Source organism: Peromyscus californicus, unplaced genomic scaffold (assembly GCF_007827085.1).
Source record: "Peromyscus californicus insignis strain IS unplaced genomic scaffold, ASM782708v3 Scaffold_14__1_contigs__length_90479793_seg_2, whole genome shotgun sequence".
NCBI classification, from domain to species: Eukaryota; Metazoa; Chordata; class Mammalia; order Rodentia; family Cricetidae; genus Peromyscus; species Peromyscus californicus.
In genome coordinates this window covers 35,666,647-35,684,990 of record NW_026294436.1, presented here as the reverse complement: position 1 = coordinate 35,684,990, position 18,344 = coordinate 35,666,647, and the positions used below count along the sequence as shown (strand labels likewise).

The following is an 18,344-nucleotide window of genomic DNA, read 5'->3' as shown; positions in this document are numbered from 1 at the left end:
TTTGTAGCCAGGCTGTCCTTGAACTCCCAATCCCTTGCCTCAGCCTCCAAAGGGTTGAATGTGGCACCATGTCTGTTTTTTCTTTTTTTTGCTATATTCATAAGTACTTTCTTAGTAGAGAGTTCTATAAGAGATGAATACATTTGTCAGCCACTATTTGGTAAAAAGTACATCGAATTCTTTTTTGAAAGCTCCTGGTTTATATGTAATCATTACACATGGCACCCTCTTACCACTCTTCCTCTGTGTGATATTCCTGTTGCCTAGAAACCTAAAAGTAGGCCATATGGTGTTCAAAATGCTTTCCCCAATTTATAATAGGAATCAACATTCAGGATTTTAGATTCATGAACAAAACCCACTCATTTAGGGATAAAACTACGTCAGAGACTGGTCAGCATAAGCTGATCATTTTAAAGAATTCTTCCTCATCTGCGTCACGAACACGTAGACCAATGGCTGACTTTTTGCCTTCTTTTCCTTTCCTATTCTCTGTTTCCTCCTTTCTTCTCTTCTTCTACTCGATATAGAAGATTCTAGAGTCTAAGTGAGGCATGGGGTTGGAGATGTGAATCTCAGAGTGGACTGGAAACGGTTATCTAGATGAAGTATTTAGAGAAGTCGATGAAGGACTTAGAAGGGAGAGAGTTGGGTAGGGGGAGTGTCAGTATGTGCTCAGGAGCCGGAGGAAGTAATGCAAGCGGGAAGAGAGTGATTGATAGCTCTGATACGGGTTTATGGGAGGTTGAATAAAATATGGAATAAAAAATTGGCCAGTAAGTTTGATAAGAGATTTAGACTGTACTGAAATTGTTGACACAGAGTCCCACCAGAATGATATAAAAATGAAGTGGGGACAGAGATCATAGTTTTTGATAGCTCCTTTGGGAGTCATAATTTTAGAGAAAATCAGTGATATGAGTGGTAGGTTAAAACTTTAAATTGTAGGTGGACAAACACTTCAAAGCCAAAATGAGAGAAAGGGGGGCAGATAATGCAGAGGAGAGGGGAGTAATCCCGGAAGAGAACCTCCGTGCCTGTGAGAATGAGTGGAGGTACCGCACAGCTGGATCGGTTGCCTTGAGACACCTGTGTGAACTCTTCTTCCATGCCATCACTAGACACAGTTCATGTATTGTTGTCGTTTCAGTTCTGGTGGTAGAAAGACGAGGTAGTTCTCATCGGACAGCAATCCGTTTTCTCAGGGAGAAATGAACAAGATGAAATGTTGAGAGTCAGGGATGGGGTGGAAAAAGTCTAAGGGAAAAAGAAAAGCTATAAGCTCGTTACTTAGAAGACTAGAGACCAAAGCTTCAAACATTTCTGTGCTTTACTCGTGGGCTGCCAGGGAGAACTGTGTCAACCTGCTCTGAGCACACATCTCACAGAGCTCGTTTCTGGACGTGTACCAAGCGCCGTTTCTTCCATTATCCGCCACGTTGCTTCAACCCTTGTGCACCATCACCTTTTTCCTCTGGTTTACCTTTCACCTTACTCTTCAGCTGACTTTTAATGTTGTATTTTGTTTTCCATGTCTCTGTCTGGGAGGGTAAACTTCCAAATGTTTTCTTTTCTCTCTCTCTCTCTCTCTCTCTCTCTCTCTCTCTCTCTCTCTCTCTCTCTCCCTCTCTCCCTCCCTCCCTCCCTTCCTTCTTTCTTTCTTTTTTTTTTTTTGATAGGGAGGGTTTGAGACAGGGTTTCTCTGTGTAGCCCTGGCTGTCCTGGAACTTGCCCTGTAGACCAGGCTGGCCTTGAACTCATAGAGATCCATCTGTCTCTGCCTCCTCTGCTGGGATTAAAGGCATGGGCCACCACCATCCAGCTTTTTTTTTTTTGACAAACTTCCAAATGCTTTCAAGAGAAGTGAAAATTAAAATTCTACTTCTCTGCATCTTGTTGCATTGTTTTAAAAATGAAAACAATAATTTTCACATGCAGATTTGTGATTACTAGAGACTAATGAATGAAACCATTTTTGTATTTTGAGCTTTATGAAGTTTTTATGTACTTGAGGATATAATACTTGACTCACAGTAGACATTACACAGAATATTTGTTTCTTCATAGGATTTTATTCTTATCATACAAGTCAGTTCTTAAGTAGCATTCAGTTTCAAAAGCCCAAATAAAAATGCCAAGGGAAAAATGAGGCATATAAAAGCTAACAAATAACTTGTGAGGGGTCTTTAAAGTGACATAACATTGACATTATTCACTTCCTCTGTTTACTAATTATTTGTTAAGAACTACAATATTTTTGCAGTAAAATATTATCTCATTTTGAATAACTAATACTAAAAAATTCTATCAACATAATTTTAGTGTCTTTTATTCCCCAAATTTGAATAACCGCATTTAGTGTTTGCTAAAGGAATATAGGTACTACCAAAAATCAATGTTCACTGTGTAAAGAATAGGTATGAGATACTGACATAGTGAACGCTTATTCAACATCTTCATCTTCCATGTTGGTCTGCTCTAGGTCATGGATCTCTCTTTCTGGTAGTAATCCATATTCATTTAGGAAAGACTCCACATCTCCAGCAAAAAATTCTTCAGCAAACTGTTCAGCAACACTAATAAAATTGCTTATGAGTTCCCCACCTTTGTATACAAGCAGGGTAGGGAGAACATCTGAGGAAAAGCGGTCCCCAGCACCAGTATTAGAAGCTTTGATTTTACAGAACTTGACCATTGGGTACTCAGTTGCAAGGCATGCTAAACTGCTGTTGAGTGCATCACAGCCCTTCACACCGTCTTCATAGATGTTAACCACGATGGTGGTGACCTTCTGCTCCTTTTCAATGGTTTCCAGGAACTGCTCTCCTGTCTCCAGCTCATACACAAACCCATATCTAGGCCCAAAACTCAGCTTCTGGTGCATGTCCTGCATGCACTGTCTACGGTATTTGCGAAGGCAATTTTCATCTTCTTTGTCTTGATGAATTAGTTCATATTCTTGGATGCTCATCTGAGAATGCAGGAAAGAAATAATAGAGATAATTCAATCAGAAGTGTTTCATCCTTGGATGCATCAAACTTAATGTCAAGTCTAGGAGTTCTGACTTGATGTCCTCCTTGCTTTGGCTACTTCTTCTCCGCTTATGGCCTTCTCATTTAAGCATCAGCTCAAAGGTTACTTTCTTTTGTTACTTGATTAACCAACTTAAAAAAGGACCCTTGAGCCGGGCGGTGGTGGCGCACGCCTTTAATCCCAGCACTCAGGAGGCAGAGCCAGGTGGATCTTTGTGAGTTCAAGGCCAGCCTGGTCTCCAAAGCGAGTTCTAGGAAAGGCACAAAAGCTACACAGAGAAACCCTGTCTCGAAAAACCAAAAAAAAAAAAAAAAAAAAAAAAAGGACCCTTGCTCTATTCTCTTCTTTCTCTATCCTGCTTTCATTTTCATACCAACAAGTACTGTTGGGAATTGAATTATGTATTTGATTAACGAATGTCAGTTTTCTAACTAATGTGTTCAGTGTCAGCAATTTTTTTTCTGATTACAGGTTATACTCAGATCTGCTGAATCAGAACCTGTAAGGGTGAGGCAGAGTTGTCTGTGTTTTAACAAGCCCTCTAGGTTATTCTTAACCACTGGCTTAGTGAAAAGTAAGAGAACTATGTATCTTACAAAATAGCTACATTTTCTTGTGATTAGAACATCAAATTACCTTAATACCCTTTCGTAATATAGACTCCATTATTAATATATTTGATAGACAATTAATCACCTCTTCCCCTCAACCAAGGGAAAAAAATAGACACAAAGGAGTGATACAGCCTATTGTCATATAGCTCTCCGAAAGGTGGGGAGCAGCCCAGAAACTCGGGAGCTGGAAGCTAGGGAGTCTCAAGGGGATTGTCATCTACAGCCTCTTCATCATGTCTTCATCATGTAACCTTTGAACTGCAGCTGCCGTCCATTTTTGTTACTTGCTTCTGCCTTTTGTGTTCGTTTTCCTAATATCCCTCATTCTTTCTCCCCGACAATCTACCCCTCTCTCCCTCTCTCTTTCTTCCTCTCTCCTCTCTTTCTTTTGGTATGATTGTGTTCTGTAGCCCAGGCTAGCCTGGAACTCAAGACCCTCTTACCTCAACCTCCCAAGTGCTGGTATTATAGACAGATGCCACCACAGCCAGATCTCTTTCCTATTCTAATAGTTTTTCTCTGTCAATATTATTGTCTCAATTAAATTTATTTTAGTCCTAAAATTATTAAATGTTTTGTATAATTCTTAAGTTGCCATCATAGTTCTGCTAGTTCAAGCAACCAAGCCTCATGAATATGGATTTAAAGATACATTTGAACATTCATATCCGAAGTTATTTTGTTCATACATTGAGACATAGATTTTTAGGCATACAGGCACGTTTCTGAAGTTTAACCAGAACAAAATTTTTAAAAATAACATCTAGATTTGATAGTATTTTTAAAAACATTTCTATTTATTTTCCCCTTTATAATTTGTTTAAAACAACAGAGGATGTCCTTACAGTTTCTCAGTTTCAAAACTGTGGTTGTCTCATCCACATTGCATAATGACCCAGAGAGAGAACCAACTTCTGTCTTCTTCCCCTCACAGTGTTAGACTGAAGATCACTACCGTGGCCTGAAGCCATGGGCCAAGGCACATTTCTGTTCATAGTCTCTTAACTCAGTATACTATCAATATACCCTGATTTGGAGAAAAGTAATCTCCTAGAGTGGTTTTCCCCACGAATGAAAATTTATGACTTTCTTATTATTACCATTAACCTTGTTATATAAGTAATGTATGCGACTTGTGGAGACAAAATGGCCTAAAGTTTTAAGAAAAAAAAAAAAGAAGCAAAAACACTGATGTTCTACCAATTTAATATTCAGATAGCCTCCACTGACATTTCAGAGGTCATCGTTAACTCTCTGGACTCTTGCAATGCTGTCTTTAAACAGAGAATCGTCTGCTTATCCTCTTCCTTCTCTTCCCAGGCATCTCATTCTTGTAAACTATGACCATCGTCTCCCAAGAGAGCACCCCCTACTTCTCTGCACAGAGATTCACATGCTTATAATCATGCAAGAGTGAAAGCACACAATGTTTTCTTTGTTACCTTAAAAAAATGGAACCGTTCATATAATTTAAAATTCTGTGTTTTGTGTTCTCATTACAAAACATCCTCTTCAATGGCTCATATATTTGTAATCCATTCTCTGATTCCCACATGTATTTCTTAGTACAGAGTACCATGTCACAATATTCACTCTGTACTACAAGGAAAGCATTTCACAGTATTCCAAAGTGATTCTCTTGAGGGACGTAGACTAGGAAACACATAGCTTATTAACAACTGATTACAGGTCTTTGCTCCTCTTACCTTTCTGCTGATTCTGTCTTTTGAGTCTTTGTCATCTCTGCTCTGAGGAGAAGACATTTGTCTGAGGATCTCCTTCTTACTGGGTGGAAGTGAATCACCATCTTCACTTTCTAATTTAAACTTTCTCCAATCATTTATTACTCCTTTGGGCCCTGAAATAAATTTTTTAAACATTTTTCTCTTTATTATTAAAAAAATGTTTACATAATTGAAATTTGTGTAAGTATTGCCATGAGAAAACTTGTCATCTCTTACATCAGAATCAAGCATGGTGATTGGACTAAAAATATTTTTCCTGACTTGTTCATAAAAATAATGTCCAAGATTAACTTTAACAAATGGCAAAGACCATGGCACAGAATCTTTCTTAAATATCTGTAATAATAAAAATATAAATTATGTGCTTTGAGCTACTCACAGAAGGTTTACAGGTAAAAAATATTTAAAAATTGGGATATATAAAAGCAATCAGAATTTTAGAAAAACAGCACTCACCACATGAGAAAGATGCTTTTGCAATAAATGAGCGTTGGTACTACACTGTTAAAGGATACTGGAGTTATTAGAGGAGAGACAGTAACAATGGCACCTAAACACAACATGTGGAAACAGTACCTGACTTCAGTTAGTGAAACTAAAGCAACAACTATCATCATGTAACCATCCAACTCCTTCTAAGAGCCTAAGAATCACTCAGAAATACAGAGAGGATAGGGTTTTCAAGTAGAGCACCAGGGATATCGCCCCGTTGTATAGTGTTTTCCTTATATGCCTGAGGCTCTGCCACGTCACACAGAAAAACGTGTTCAGTGTCGGCAATTAGTTTTTCTGATGATGGGCACTGCTCAGATATCCTGAATCAGAACCTGTAAGGGTGAGACTGAGTTGTCTGTGTTTTAAAAACACAGGCGAAAATCACCTATTTGGAATTAATATTTGGTTCTTGGGAAATAATGCTTTGAAGGTCTTAAATTCTTGAAAGCATGCAATATTAAATGAGCTATACATACTAAAGCTTGGTCTTGTTTCTCATTAATGCCATAGTCTACATTTGGATGTATTCCTTCTCCCTCACATTGTATATCATATTGTATATTAATTATAATATAGAGTATACAAATTTAATATAAAGTTATTACATCTGTTTTTATTAATTGTATTAAGGCAAACAATTTTATTTTTATTTTCCTACAGTCCTCTGGAAGAGCAGCAAACGGTCTTAACCACTGAGCTATCTCTCCACCCTGAGCCATCATTCCCTCCTCTTCCTCCTCTTCTTTTAAATATAAAGCACAGTATATTATTATAAATGTGCATACAATGTAGTTATTTATTACTGTTAGGTGGTATTGTTTCCACATTTTTTTCTATTACATATAATGCTGAATGAAGCATCTTATAATCCATTTTTTCCTATTTGTCAACTATAAGTGAAATTACTTGGTTGAAGGACATGTACATTCTGGATTGTGATGGTGCTAACTGCCCTTGCAGAGGTTAAACCAGTTCAGTTTATCCTCTTCCCAATACTTCATTCAGAAAGCGTAAAATTTTTAGTTTTTCTATTTCTGTGAAAAAAGAATGCATCACACCAAAGTTAGGTTTGTGTCTTTTTAAAGTTATTTTTCTCTGTGAATCATTTGCCCATTGTGATGGTTAATATTGATCATCAATTTGATATGGTCTATAATCTCTTAAGAGATAAGCCTCTGTGCATGTCTATGAGGGTTTATCCAAATTAGGTTAATTGAGGTGGAAAGACCAGCCTTAACTGTGGGCATCATCATCCCATGGGCTGAAGTCCTGGAAAGAGGAAGTTAAGCATCAGTGTTCATCTTCCTCTGTTTCCTGCTGTGTGTGGGTACAACGTCACCAGCAGCGTCAAGCTCCTAAAGCCTTGACTTCCCACCACAGTAGACTGCACCCTATAGCTGTGAGTGGACACGAACCTTTCTTCCTCAAATTCCTTTTGTCTGGGTATTTTATCACAGCAACACACCAAGTAACTAATACGTCCACTCTTCTATTTGGTTGCTGTTTTACTTCTTACTATTTGTAGAAACTCTTAATATATATTAAAAATCAATTTGTTGTCCATTGGGTTACCAGTGTTTCTCCCAAGTATGGTAAGTTTTTCTCTTAATGTTTTCTCCTGATGACTTTTACCAGATAGTGGGCATTTCCTTTGTTTCTTCCCCTTTTCCCTTCCTATGTACCTTCTTTTTCCTCTCCCTCCGTTCACTTCTCTCCTCCCATAATTTTCTGCTTCCTTCCAGCAAACTTATCTATCCTTTCTCTTATAACTTCTTTGTTTATTTCACTCTTACTATAGCTACTATTAAATAAATTTCCATATATTTATTCGGGTACTAGTGTGAATTCATTCAAACCTATGACTAAATTTAAAGGTTCCAATCAATGCTTATAGATACAGGAATTAATGGTCACATACGATTCTGTAGAGTCAAAAGGATTTGGAATTTAAAATTTAAGTCACAGTACCTAACATTTAAGGTTTTGGTAGTAGATATAAATAGCCACATACAAATGAACAAGTTAAGAAAAGCCCCTTGATGTAATTTTGTTTTGGGCTTTCTGGAGGTAGGCTGAAATCTACTTAATTATCTTCTTACTCTTTTTTTCACATTTGTAAAGCTAAAATTAAATATTACTTACTTTTGACCACACACACACACACACACACACACACACACACACACACACACACATATATATATATATATATATATATATATATATATATATATATATATAGAGAGAGAGAGAGAGAGAGAGAGAGAGAGAGAGAGAGAGTATACTAAGGAAAGTCTGTAGTGAGTACACACAGGAGGGGTGGGAGAACTGAAAGGGCCTTACTTAAACTGTGGATTGAAAAGTCAGATAACTGGGTAGCAGGAAATTATCAAGAATTTGCATTAACTCTAACTCTTTGATATTGAAATAGCAAATAAGTAATCTTGGACCATTTCATTTTAAGCTAATTTATTTCATCAGGTGTTTTTGGATTATTCTTCCTGACTAGATGGAGATAGTGCTTAAATTCAATAATATTCTCCATAAGAACAGCAGATATTTCTAGAATTAATCTTACTTTAATGATTGTGCTTTTTCTGCATGTCAGTTACCTGTGTGTGTGGCCTGTCCTTCAAAGTCTTCCTCTAGGCTTTGGCTTGTGGCTTCTTCCATGGTGTGGGTTGGATCTGGTGTAATCTGGATGATGAACAAAGAAAAATGAGGCAGAAAGTTCTAGAACACATATGCAGGCACATACACATCCTTAAATACACATGCATGTACTATAATCCCCTGATGTCGCCCAGGTGGACTAAGGGTTATCACGGTGGGAAAGAGTGTTTTGAATCTTTCTGTCTGCCTTGTAAGAAGACATTAATTTAGCATATGCTACTAAAGGTGTTTGTATAATTTATGATTTACCTCATAAAGGTTTATGTTTTCATTTTGAGTTTAGGTAGTTGGTGAACACTGTTGGTTAATGAATTCTTTACTTTTATTACTATTTGTTAGAAGATTTCACAAAGCTATACACCAAAATTTCATCTAATGAAAAATTCTAATTAATTTCATGCTTACTGTCTTAGTATTCTTTTGCTGTGAAGTGACACCATGACCAAGGCAACTCTTATAATGGAAAGCATCTAATTGGGGGCTTGCTTACAGTTTCAGATGTTTAGTCTATTATCATCATGGCTGGGGGTAGGATGGCACACAGGCAGGTGCTGGAGCAGTAGCTGAGAGCTATATGCTGCTCTGGAGGCAGAGAAATAAAGAACCTGGACCTGGACCTCAAAGTCCACTCCCAGTGACACACTTCTTCCAAGAAAGCCACACCTACTTCAACAAGGTCACACCTCCTACTTGTTCTAATCTTTCTCAAATAGTGCCACTCATTCTTTGATGACTAAACATTCAAATATATGAGCCTATGGGGGGGTGGGGCATTCTTATTTAACCCACCACACTACAGGACATGCAGTTACCAAGTACCTTATGTGACAAATTCATTTAATGCTGTCACAGCCAAATGTGGTAGGACAGTTATCAATTCCATATTACACTTGTGAAAGCTGAAAGATGCCCAATTTAGTTATGTGTTATGCATGGTTAGTAAAGGGTTTTAACCTAAGCAATTTGACTATGGAGCCTACTGTTATTCATCACACTATTAATTAAAGTAACATGATTTTTCCCCTTTGATTTGGAAAAACACACTGTATAATTTGGTATTGAAAAAAGATGACCTAATCAACACTTAACACTAAAGACCAAGTTTTGATGAAACAATTGCCCACAAAACGAACGAAAACAGATAGCAACTAAGACTATAGTATAATTTTTTTCTCCCCCTACACTCTTTTGTAGTTTTGAAAAGGTAAAACACTATGGGGACATCATGGCTAATTGACTTCTTTATGCTTACTTCACAGTAAAATTCAATTTAATTGCTTATTTATATTTCAATTATCTGGAAATTTTGGTTATTATAAACACTAGTATATTCCCTAAGGGATCCATATAGTTGTAATTTCTCTGAAACTTCCACGGGGAGGCTATATAACAGTGGATATACCAAGTGTCTTTAACTTTTCTCTTTGCCCTTTTCAAAATCAATTTTTCTATGTTGCTTCTCTGTGTATCCTTGGCTGTCCTGGAATTCACTCTGTAGACCAGGTTGGCCTTGAACTCACAGAGATCTGCCTGCTGCTGCCTCCCGAGTGCTGGGATTAAAGGCATGCACCACCACTGTCCAGCCCTCAAAGTCAGTTTTAAACACTGATGTTATCCAATCTGTATTTTTAATCACTTCTTAGCTTTTATTTATTTATGCTTCAGTGTTAGAGTTTGGTTTTTTTTAGTGCTTGTCTTGACTCATTTTGTGTCTTGACTTGTGGTGACAATATTTGGGCTGATCCTAGAATTCTATTTCCTTTATTACAATCTCTGACAGAATCACCTAAGATCAAAATCTTTTCCTGATTGGTTTTTCCATTCAAACAAGAAAAGACTTTTAAGTAAGCTATTAAAGTAAAGCCAATCCATTCTAGAATATTTATGCAATTATAAATATAATTAAGAATAGTGAATTTGAATATATTTATTAACTAAAAAGAATAACAGAAAAAGAAAAAATGAAAGGGAAATAAGTAAATATTGTTGGATTAAAAAATAAATTTAATGACTTCAATTATTTAAAACCACTTTTATTTCTAAAGGAACGTGAACTTTCTTACTTCAAAGTAAAGCCAAAGAACAGAGAACTTGACACATAGTTGATTATTTCAATTGGTGCTTAATTCCTAGAAAAATAGTTTAATTAGCCTTTTCTCTTACAAGAGTAGATTATTAATTTGGCTAGCTGCAATTCTAAATAGGTATGCATAAAGTTAAGAACATTTAAAGTAATTGTATTTTAAATCTTGAAGAGACAGAACCATAGCTCCTTTCTTGGCTTATTTTTTAATAGCTTAGTTGTCAAGCTAGTAGAGAAAAAAGTTTTACTGATTTTTAGATAAGCACATAAGCCAATTTCAACAATTCTTTCATTAAAAAGATAATACAATTAATTAGGTCATACCTCATCCATTGGTTGGACTAGTGTATACCTAAATAGATTGTGTCTGACATTTTTCTGGGCTCTGAATTACATTTAAAAACAAAACAATTTTAGTAATGTTCTCACTAATGCTAGCATATAAGCCAACTGGGCGGCCTTCCTTTGAGCTAGAGTGTAAAAATTTACAAAATTTGGTACTGTTTACTGCCGGAAGAAGGAGTAAACCAATTAGAAGAAAAATATTGAGACATGGAAATATTTGTTTTTACTATTTATGATCTCTGTGGTAGATGGCATAAACAGCATCTTATTCCCTATGGATAGGCTTTATCTATACTCATAATAATTTCCCTTCTAACCACCTCCTGTAGGACTTGCTGGTTATCCCAAATAATTTATCATCTTCAAACTTTACATTAGCATCATATAAGCAATTGCATTGGTATTTGAAAAGAATGTAAATCTTGGCATACAGAAAATATATATTTTTTTAAGTTTTTGAGACAGGATTTCTCTTATGTAGCCCTGGCTGTCCTGGAATTTGCTTTGTAGACCAGCCTGGCCTTGAACTCAGAGAGATCTGCTTGCCTCTGCATCGAGTGCTGGGATTGAAGGTTTGTGCCACCACGCCTAGCCCCCAAAATAAATATTTTCTAGAGACCTGCACAGTGACAATGCCAGTTACCATACCAACATAGACGAGAAATCTCATGAGGCCTCACCCCTAGATGAAGAGCTACAGGTAATTAATGACTGCTAAGACAGGAAAAAATTAGTCTTTTCCAGGGACAGACAACCCTCCTGATAAGTAGATTACTAAATTGACTCAGTGGATTCTATGCATCTATGTATGTATGTATGTATGTATGTATGTATCTATCTATCTATCTATCTATCCATCTATCACAATTAAAGAAGAGGTCATGAAGCTAAGAAGGAATGGGGAGGCGTTAGAGGAAGTGGAGAGGGAGAGTGGGGTTGAAATGATGTAAATGTAATAATCATGTATGAAATTCTCAAAAAAATATTTTATAAAGAAAATAAGCGTTTTATGTGCCTGACGTATAAAATGAAACATTTAAAGTATTTGTAATTAAAAAGTCAGCATTTGGCTTGAAATGATATTATGAATAATGGTTAAAAGTTTCATCTTTGCTTTAAATAGAGAATTTCAAATAACAATATTATTATAAGCCTTTGGGTGACAATGAGTGTGTGTGACTGGGAATTGATGATAAAATGTAGCAAGAATGGGGCAATGCTGGAGAGCTCACCCTGGTGGTGAGGATGGGGACAGCTGGCAGGCTGACCAGCCCTGTAACCATCCAGGCCCAGAACCAGGACTATGAGTTAGCCCACCTCAACATTTACACCATCTATGACCTGCTAGAGCATGTGAAGGAGCCAGTCCTGCAGACTCGAACTTGCAGGATCTCCATGACACAGGACAACAACAGGATACCCAAGAGGAGCCTCAGTGAAGGTCCAGTATAGATAGTGTAGCAGAAGCCAGAAGCCTCGAACCAGACCAATGACTCATTGCAATGAACACTTGCAAGTAAAGATATATGGACTAAAGGGTATACTGTGTGACTCACTGTGCCACACTACAGCTTCAAGGATGAGATTTTTCTTTTCTTTCTTTTTTTCTTCTCTCATAAGTTTTGTTTTATTTTATTTTGGAGGAGAGGTTGCAAGGGCAGAGGAATGATATGAAGGGATGGGGAGATGAATGGGACTGAGATGGATGATGTGAAAGCCACAAAGAATAAAAAAAAGTTTAAAAAAATGTAGCAAGAAGACAGAAAAAAACAAAATAAAACAAACAAACAAAACAACTCACCAGTTGTTGACTTCATCAAGATTCCCACTGTCTGAGTTACTGTGTCTTTCATTTTACCAAGATATAAAAATCTGTGACCTTGCTTCTTTTTAATGTTATAATACCATAACACTGTTAGTTTGTTTTGAGACAGGATCTTATGCATCCCAGGTTGGCCTGGAGGTTGACATGTAGCTAAGGATTACCTTGAACTTTTAATCTTCCTGCCTCTATCTCCCCCTGAGAGTTGTGATTACAAGCCTGTGCAACTACTACACCTGGTGTGTGGTTTTGGAACAGGGCTTCCTGCATAGCAGGCAAACATTTTATTCACTAAAATACATCCCCTATTATAGTTTTCAATTGATAAAAACGTTAAAATTTATTAACTAACTGCTGTAGAACCAAAAAACTACTTCCGTCTGTCCATCTGTTTATTTATTTGTGTTCATGTGTGTGGTGTGTGTACGTGTATTGGGGGGAGTGCCCTCACTTGTACAGGTACGTGTGTAAAGGCACAAGCAGACAACACACTGTCCTCCTTAATTGCTTCAGTTGCTTAAGGAGCCCTGGGGGATTGGCCTGTCTCTGCCCACCCTCCCCCACTGCTGGCATCATAGATAACCACACTGACAGCTAGCTTTTTGTTGAAGTGTGTGCTAGGCATCCAAACTCATGTCTTTATACTTGTGCAGCAAACACTTTACCCACAGATTTCTCTCTCCAGCCCTCAAGGAGCTGTTGTTTTGTAAGATGGCTAAAACTAGTAGAAGTACTAGGTGGATAAAATCCATACCTTCCCGTTTCCCCTTTAATGTTGATAGAAAGCTGGATTTCATGCCCTGCTCTGTCTTCTATGAGGGTCACACTGCATCCAATCACTCTTGCCGGTCATCCTGTTCTGCCTTTTTCCACCTTTATTCATGTATCTCCTATGCGTCTGCTTTCCTGCTCCAAGGTGACTGTGAGCTAATCTGATCAACTAAGCCAGGCTAATGTTCTCACCAATATTAATGTGTTCATTGAGATATTTAACCCTTGCCACAAATACCTTCTCCAGTGTAATACTGGGCTCCTGTAGATAACATTCTGTATCTCTTCTTAGTAAGAGAAGTTTTGGGTTAGTTTCACGTGAGCTAAGCCTGACAACACTATGTCAGATCCCACGAGAACTCCTGGGCCTGGGGAGAACTCTCCTTTCAAATGGTAAGGATGGAGGTGATAATTCCCCAAAGCCCTGTTTTCCTCTTTTTACCACTCCACCCCAGTATTTATGATCCTAGACTTAGAGAAAGGGATAGTGCTAGCTGAGAGTGTGCCCTTAGGTGAGTGTCATTACAGAGGAGATTTTATGCCTCATATCTGTGAATTTCTTTCAATTACCCTCAGGTTTACTTGTATGTTATCTTTTCCTCAAAAGAGGAACTTGGCTTCCTGTGGACCATGCATTTAAATGCTTTGAATGGCAGTGTACATAGTGAGTGGCCCTTGGACCCTTGGATTTAAGTCCAGCTCTGCCAGACCTTAGCTATATGACCTTAGCTATATGACCTTAGGCAAATCACTGAAATTCTACTTGCTTTAGTTTTTCATTTATAAAACTGACAGTGATATTTTTTATCTACTTAAAAAAGTATATGACAATTAAATACAATAAATTATATGTGAGTGTGAAGTCTTTAATATTGGTTGTGTAATAAGTTTTGATCAAAAATAATTTGTTAATTGGTGGATAATAAAAAAATGAAGCCTGATTTAAATTTAATAATTATATAGCTAAATCTAAATTTTAAGAGTCAATACAGATATATACCTCTTACATCTAATTATCTCTCCCATTAAAGCTCGTGTATGTATGCATACATACACGTATCACACATTTTATCCCTCAACTATTTTTATGCTCCTATTTCATTACTGACTGAGTGCTTTTTAACAGTACTCTGATTCATATTTCATAAGGAATAGTTACTGTAAGGCATTTGAGAATACACAAAATAAGGAGGTTAATCTTGAATAAAAAAATACAACATAACAAAATATACATGAAATTGCAAAGAGGAAATAGGAATGTTGACTTAGGTGGGGTGTGACATAGTCATTCTCTAATGACTTGACTTGAATTGACTCCCTTACTTATGATTTTGCTAATGGTCAAGTGACTGGTTTTCTCTTCTGTTCTTATGTCATAGTGCCTCATAGATCTGCCATTTATACTCTTTTCTACGTTTCAGTTCAGTAATGAAATAGGGCCTTGCTTAGAAAGTAAAGACACTCAGTATTTTTGTGGCTTTCATTAGTTATCTTAGTTAGTAATGTAGAGGTATATTAACTTTTACACTTCACGGTTATTGTGAGAGTTTTCTTTAGAGATAATTGCTGTATGCTCGAGTGGAATATAGACACTAGAATGAATAAAAGCAGTGAACTGAGCAAGTGGTGGAAACTCAACAATTGTTAATGTGCTCTTCTTTGCATGCGAAGTGCAAAGTTTAGGTGCTACCCACAGAGTCTAGATACAGTGCGTGACGACTGAGGGGAGAATTGTGACGGAAACGTGGGCAGAGGTGCAGCAGAGCAGATGGAGCATGTTCTTAGCTTCTTCCCTACTCTATAAATAGCGTTACCTTTTCAGCACATGAGCCGGAGCTGGTGGAAGGAGTGTGATGCCTTTTAAACCACTTGTATGCCAGGAACACATGGCAAATAGCAATTTCATATTTGTCAGTCTGCATTATTGGCAAAAATAGATCTTAGAAAAACATGAGCTTTCAGTATTAAAACTGAATTCTTGTGTTTAATGAAAAGATACCAGCTTTGCTTTTACAATCTGCAGACGTTCTTTTGCTTGCTCTGGACGGAATAGAAGTGTCATAGTCAGCCAAGAAATTCAGGGCAGCTATCTTTCTTAGTTACACATAGTTTTGGTAAACTTATTTACTCCAAGTATATATTGTTTAATTCTATTATGAATATTATGAATGATTCACCAGATACTTTGATAATAACATAATATAAAATCCAGTTGATAAATATTTTGTCAAAAATTGGCGTGATGAATTAGATGATTTACAGAGTTAATTATACATTAATGTGATTTCAGGTATCATATGTAATGGGTGTATATATATATATATATAATATATATATTTAAAATGAACATTGTAGTTAAAAGCTGTTTTGAAGTTAATAAAATAGTTTCACTTTAAAACAATGAAAAAAACATACTACACTCATTTTCATCACACAAATAGTAAAATTTGTTAGTAATGATAATGTTCATAGGAAACAAAATAGAAGAAAAATGAAATCAACCAAAAGAAGAAATTCACATAATTTAACAAATCTCATCAAGTTAACAAATCTCATCAAGTTCTCGATATTTGTTTAAAGAAACATCATTTCTATCTCTCCAAAGTATTAGACATTTGAAATAGATATTTTTATCTCTACTTTAAAGTTTAAAAAAGAAACAACAGCCTGAAATGTATACTATTATTAAAAAGCCTTAACACATGCTACAGACTGCTTTATTTAGAGGTTCAAAAAGCTTTAGTATTGAGTGAAAATGTTTTAGTATTGAGTGAAATCTGCCTTCTACAGGCTGAGAACCAAATTCTCAAACAGAGAAAGGAATAATAATTTCCTCCCTTCAGTTCTTGCTCTTAAAGGAGAACTGAAGAATTTTAAGTTTCAGAATGAATTCTCTGAGTATTTATATTAAGTATATAGAATATGAGACTCAGAGTTGTGTGCTTAATCTGAACTTTGATTAGCAGAGATGACAACATAAAGGACTTTAAGAGGGAAAGACATAGAGTGTGTAATTGTCTTTATAGTATACTTGATGTTAACTGGAAATATTTTAAAAGAACATAATAACATAAAAACACTGAAATCATAATTCTTTCCCCCAAGACAAATTTTTAAAAATATATTATCAACTTTACTTGTAGACTCACAGTTTGGATCTCTGTGCCTGGTGTCCTAGATTATGTCCAGTGGGTGAGAATCGCTGTCCACTGAACTCCTTTGAACTTGGACCAGTTTAAGCTCAGATTTAAGATGCCTGGATATTGATGACCCTTGCAGAAATAGCTCTGAACATGTAATAGGATTGCCATAAGAGAATTAACAAAGCACATTTGTTAACAGTAGGGCACAAGAAACTAACTACAATACAAATAGCTGCAAGCCCTGTGTTTATTGCAGTTTTTGCCCACCTCTTTTTCTGTCATTTGAGAAAATGCCTGTCTGGTATATGATACCTATTTTCAGAAACTTCTTACCATTTTCTGAAAAACAAAAATATTCATTTTTCCCTGATTATTAAATTTCCCTTAAATATGTATTAAGTAACGTCAATATTATCTGCCATGGCATATTTTTCCTTTTGAATTCACCAACCAGCTAATTTCTTTCTTTTTTTGTTCCTTGGAATGTTTTCTATTCTGAAATCATTGTAAGTCTTTACTTTTTGCAACAAAATTCCAAAAAGCTTGATCACTCTTCATATACTTTGAGTTGATGTTTGTGCAGGGTGAGAGATAAGGACCCAATTTCATTATTCTATATGTAGATATCATTTCCCCATCAATATTTGTTAAGAGACTGTCTTTTCTCAGTGATCTTTTTTTCCCCCATCTTTGTCAAAAACCATGTGACCATGTTTGTGTGGGTTAATATCTTGGCTTTCCATTCTCTTCCATTCATTTACATATCTCTTTGTGCCAGTATCATGCTGTTTTAATTACCGTGATTCTCTAGTATAACTTGAGATCAGTAGAGTGATACTTGCAGCATTATTCTTCTGCTAAGGATTGCTTTGGTCATCTCAGGTCTTTTGTGCTTCCATATGAACTTTAATATCTTTTGAAAAAAAAAAAAACCTGTGAAAGAGATCACATGGTCCATAAGCAGGGAGTAAGAGGCTGCAGAGTGCTCATCTCTAGATAGGACATCTATGCTGCACCCCTCTCCCCGAGGCTCAGGAATCTTCCCAGAAGAGAGGAAAGAAAGACTGTAAGAGCCAGAAGTAGATAACTTTAATGAAACTGTTTTCTGGATGCAGCAAGACCCAGTACACGTGAACTCACATCAGCTGTAACAGCATGCACAAGACCTTTATAAGTTCAAGCTAGACAAAATCCCAGCATGGAGAGCCAAAGGTTCCCACCTCTAGCTGAGGCACTATTAGAATTTGATGGCTCCTGGATGGGGAGAATCCGTTTTCTTTAATGGTGTGACTCCTGGTAGACTGACCATACTCCAGGACAGGCCCCACACCTAACCGTAGTTGGGTGACCTCTTCTTCTGACTTCTGCAGGCTCCAGTCACATATGCAGGACATAGACATGCATTCAGGCAAAAATATCCATACACATAAAATAAAACAAAATTAAAACTAGATCAATTCATTCTGCTAAAGTGTTATTTAATAAGTAAGTTGCATTTATATATATATATATATAAAATAAACTATGCTTTAATAGTTTCTAAAAATGGAATTTTCTTTTTTTAACATATTTTAAAATTGAATCTTTGGGAATTTCACATCATGTACCTCAATCCCACT

At 36.5% G+C, this 18,344-nt stretch overlaps 1 protein-coding gene across 2 annotated transcripts; it reads right to left on the bottom strand.

The window, feature by feature from the left end:
• Positions 1-1,862: 1,862 nt before the first annotated feature.
• On the bottom strand, positions 1,863-16,859 carry Pdc (phosducin). 2 transcript variants are annotated; one of them, XM_052737138.1, is made up of 4 exons: positions 16,732-16,859; positions 8,501-8,585; positions 5,355-5,506; positions 1,863-2,971 (listed from the first exon to the last, which is right to left on the bottom strand). In XM_052737138.1, exons 2-4 carry the CDS (start codon positions 8,559-8,561, stop codon positions 2,444-2,446), a joined length of 741 nt encoding a protein of 246 aa, XP_052593098.1. In that variant the 5' UTR covers positions 8,562-8,585; positions 16,732-16,859; the 3' UTR covers positions 1,863-2,443. The 2 variants fall into 2 exon arrangements, with proteins under 2 accessions (XP_052593098.1, XP_052593097.1); XM_052737137.1 differs by lacking the exons at positions 8,501-8,585; positions 16,732-16,859 and having other exon boundaries at positions 5,355-7,692.
• Between the last annotated feature and the right edge of the window lie 1,485 nt (positions 16,860-18,344).

Coding starts and splice junctions, on each gene's coding strand:
- Pdc (XM_052737137.1), bottom strand. CDS start 5,624: ATGCTTGATTCTGATGTAAGAGATGACAAGTTTTCTCATGGCAATACT. Junction 2,972..5,354: donor AAGACAGAATCAGCAGAAAG/GTAAGAGGAGCA, acceptor CTGCATTCTCAG/ATGAGCATCCAAGAATATGA.